Source organism: Apis dorsata, unplaced genomic scaffold (genome assembly GCF_000469605.1).
Source record: "Apis dorsata unplaced genomic scaffold, Apis dorsata 1.3 scaffold_279, whole genome shotgun sequence".
Taxonomy (NCBI): domain Eukaryota; kingdom Metazoa; phylum Arthropoda; class Insecta; order Hymenoptera; family Apidae; genus Apis; species Apis dorsata.
In genome coordinates this window covers 210,014-212,261 of record NW_006263555.1, presented here as the reverse complement: position 1 = coordinate 212,261, position 2,248 = coordinate 210,014, and the positions used below count along the sequence as shown (strand labels likewise).

General features: G+C 50.0%; 1 protein-coding gene across 1 annotated transcript in view; it reads right to left on the bottom strand.

The window, feature by feature from the left end:
* Positions 1-2,248, bottom strand: part of LOC102674263 (homeobox protein cut-like) — a 17,410-nt gene that overhangs the window by 935 nt on the left and 14,227 nt on the right. The window contains exons 3-5 of the mRNA XM_031511018.1: positions 844-1,480; positions 445-703; positions 4-110 (exon numbers count right to left, since the gene is read on the bottom strand). Of these exons, the coding sequence (XP_031366878.1) occupies positions 4-110; positions 445-703; positions 844-1,480 (1,003 nt within the window). The remainder of the gene's footprint in view (positions 1-3; positions 111-444; positions 704-843; positions 1,481-2,248) is intronic.

Here is a 2,248-nt window from a genome sequence, read left to right as displayed (position 1 = left end):
CGCCGCTGCCTGGGCAGCCGCCTGCGCCGCTGCCTGCGCCTTCGCCGCATTTTGAAGCTGTTCCTGGACCAGTTTCGTGGGAGGCATGGGCTTCATCGGCGTTCCGCAGGCTGTAAACGAGAAAGGTTTGAACGGGCGTTGAAATCGACCACTCTTCCGTAACTCTCAGAGTTTATTATATAGTCCGAAAGCTCGCTTTTACAGAATGTTAAACTTATCTCTCTCTCTCTCTCTCTCTCTTTCTCTCTCAACGAACCGTTAACGAACATCTTTCACTCGTTCGTTCGAATTCACATTTCACACTCAAACACGCGTTTCTTTGCTTCTATTCTATTGGGGCAGCAAGCATTCCAGCCAGAGCTCCCAAACTATGTCGTGTTTTTTTGGTTTTTTTTCTTTTTAGTAAAGTAACAAAACATCTATATTGACCTGAGTTAAACTTACGAGGCAGGCCACCGTAGCCGCCGGTCCTCATCAGCTTCTCAGGGGCGATCTTGTATTGGCTGGCCACCAATTTGTGAACCGCGTTGTCGTCCTCGAGGAACATCTTCATCCTGATGAAAGGCTCGCGGCCCTTCTGCGTCAGCATGTGCCACGGTTTGGGACGCGCCAACAGGTCGGAGACGGATCCTTGAGACAAGCCCAACACGGATTCGCCGAACAAACGTTGGGAGATGGAATACTGAGACAATTGTTCCTTCACCTGCGAAAATCAATTGAGATCGTTTCGAAAAATACGATACAATATCGCAACGATCGCGAGAGGTAGAACGAGCGAGACACGACGCCATTTCGACGGTAAGGAAGGATAGGTTAAGTCGAAGCGACAGTTGCGCCACTTACTCTCTTAACTATATCCTCCGTATTCAAGTTATTGTACAGGTCGAACTGTTGTTGAGTGATGGGTGGAAGTACCGCTTTCAGCGGCCTCTGGTTGGCCGTGTGGTGAGTAGGCGTGGACGGTTGACTGATCAGACTATTCGTGATGGAGGCCATCCTCTGAAGAGGGCTAGCCGCCGCTGCACTCGAAAACTCCTCGCTAGGTGTCATAGCCGGTGGAAGTATCGAGTTGCCGAGAGGCGAACTCGCGCTGGATCCACCTGGCGTCGACTGTGGCGCCGTTGAAGCTTCCTGTTTCGGCCTCACCAGCGAGAAAGCGCTACCCGCGTGTCTCATCGCTTCCTCCATCTTCTCCTTCTCCTCCTCCGTAACACCGTTTATCATCTTTCCCCTCGGATCTTGCACCTTGCCCAGGCTCAGATCTTGGACGCCTCCGCCGTTCGTCGCCAGGTGGTGCTGCTGAAGCGCTTGCTGCTGAAGCGCCAACAGGCCGGGCAGCCCGGCCAATCCCGGCAGTCCGCTGAGCGAAGGGCTCTGACCCGGTGTGGCGTTCAGTTTCTGCATTTCACGGTGGTACGCGCCAAGTGCCAGCCGGAAATCCTCCTGCGTGCCGCTGAAAAAGTGCGTGAACATCGCGCCACTATTAATCGAGGTCACTTGCTGTCCTCAATAATGATCAATCGTAACGAGATCCCCCGTTAACTACAATGGGGAGAGTGGATGTAATACGAGCTTTCGGCCAAAAAAAGCCCGTGTTTACACCTGACATTTTCGTGTTAAGTAACGAAACAGATATAGCGGCATATTAATTTTAGCCGCGCACGTCACTCCGTCGTTCGGCATAGTTCTCTCCGCGTGTTGTTGCGCCCGGCCGCGATCCACCGTGACTCACATGATCTATGGGATGCGCTATCGGTTTCAGGATGTAGAGAGAGAGATGCGTGCCTGAACCGTGTGTATCGATCAGTCTTTGAACGTGCGTTCTTTTTTTTTTTTTTTTTTTTTTTTTTGACAAAGCACGTCTCGCTTTGTTAATTTGCAAATTTTCGCTTCGCGCAAACGCGGCTTTCTCTCTTCTACTCGCCTCTCTTCTTCCATTCTCTATCCTTCTCGATTAGAAGGGATTTCGTTTATTACGCTGACGCGACACGGGTAACTCGATGATGCAGGAGAGTCATACTCTTGGCACGATGAATATTTACGTTTTGGGAAGGGGATAAACTATTAAAATACGATGATACGATGATCTTTTCGTGTTTCGCGGAGAGATCTCTTTCTGTTGAATTGTGCCGATAAATTTTCTTTCCGCGCGACAGACAATATTTATCGAATGCACGACCGTGACGAAACGGAATTAAACCGGAATTTTCGATCGAAACGAAAATTACGCATGCTTTTGACAATTAAT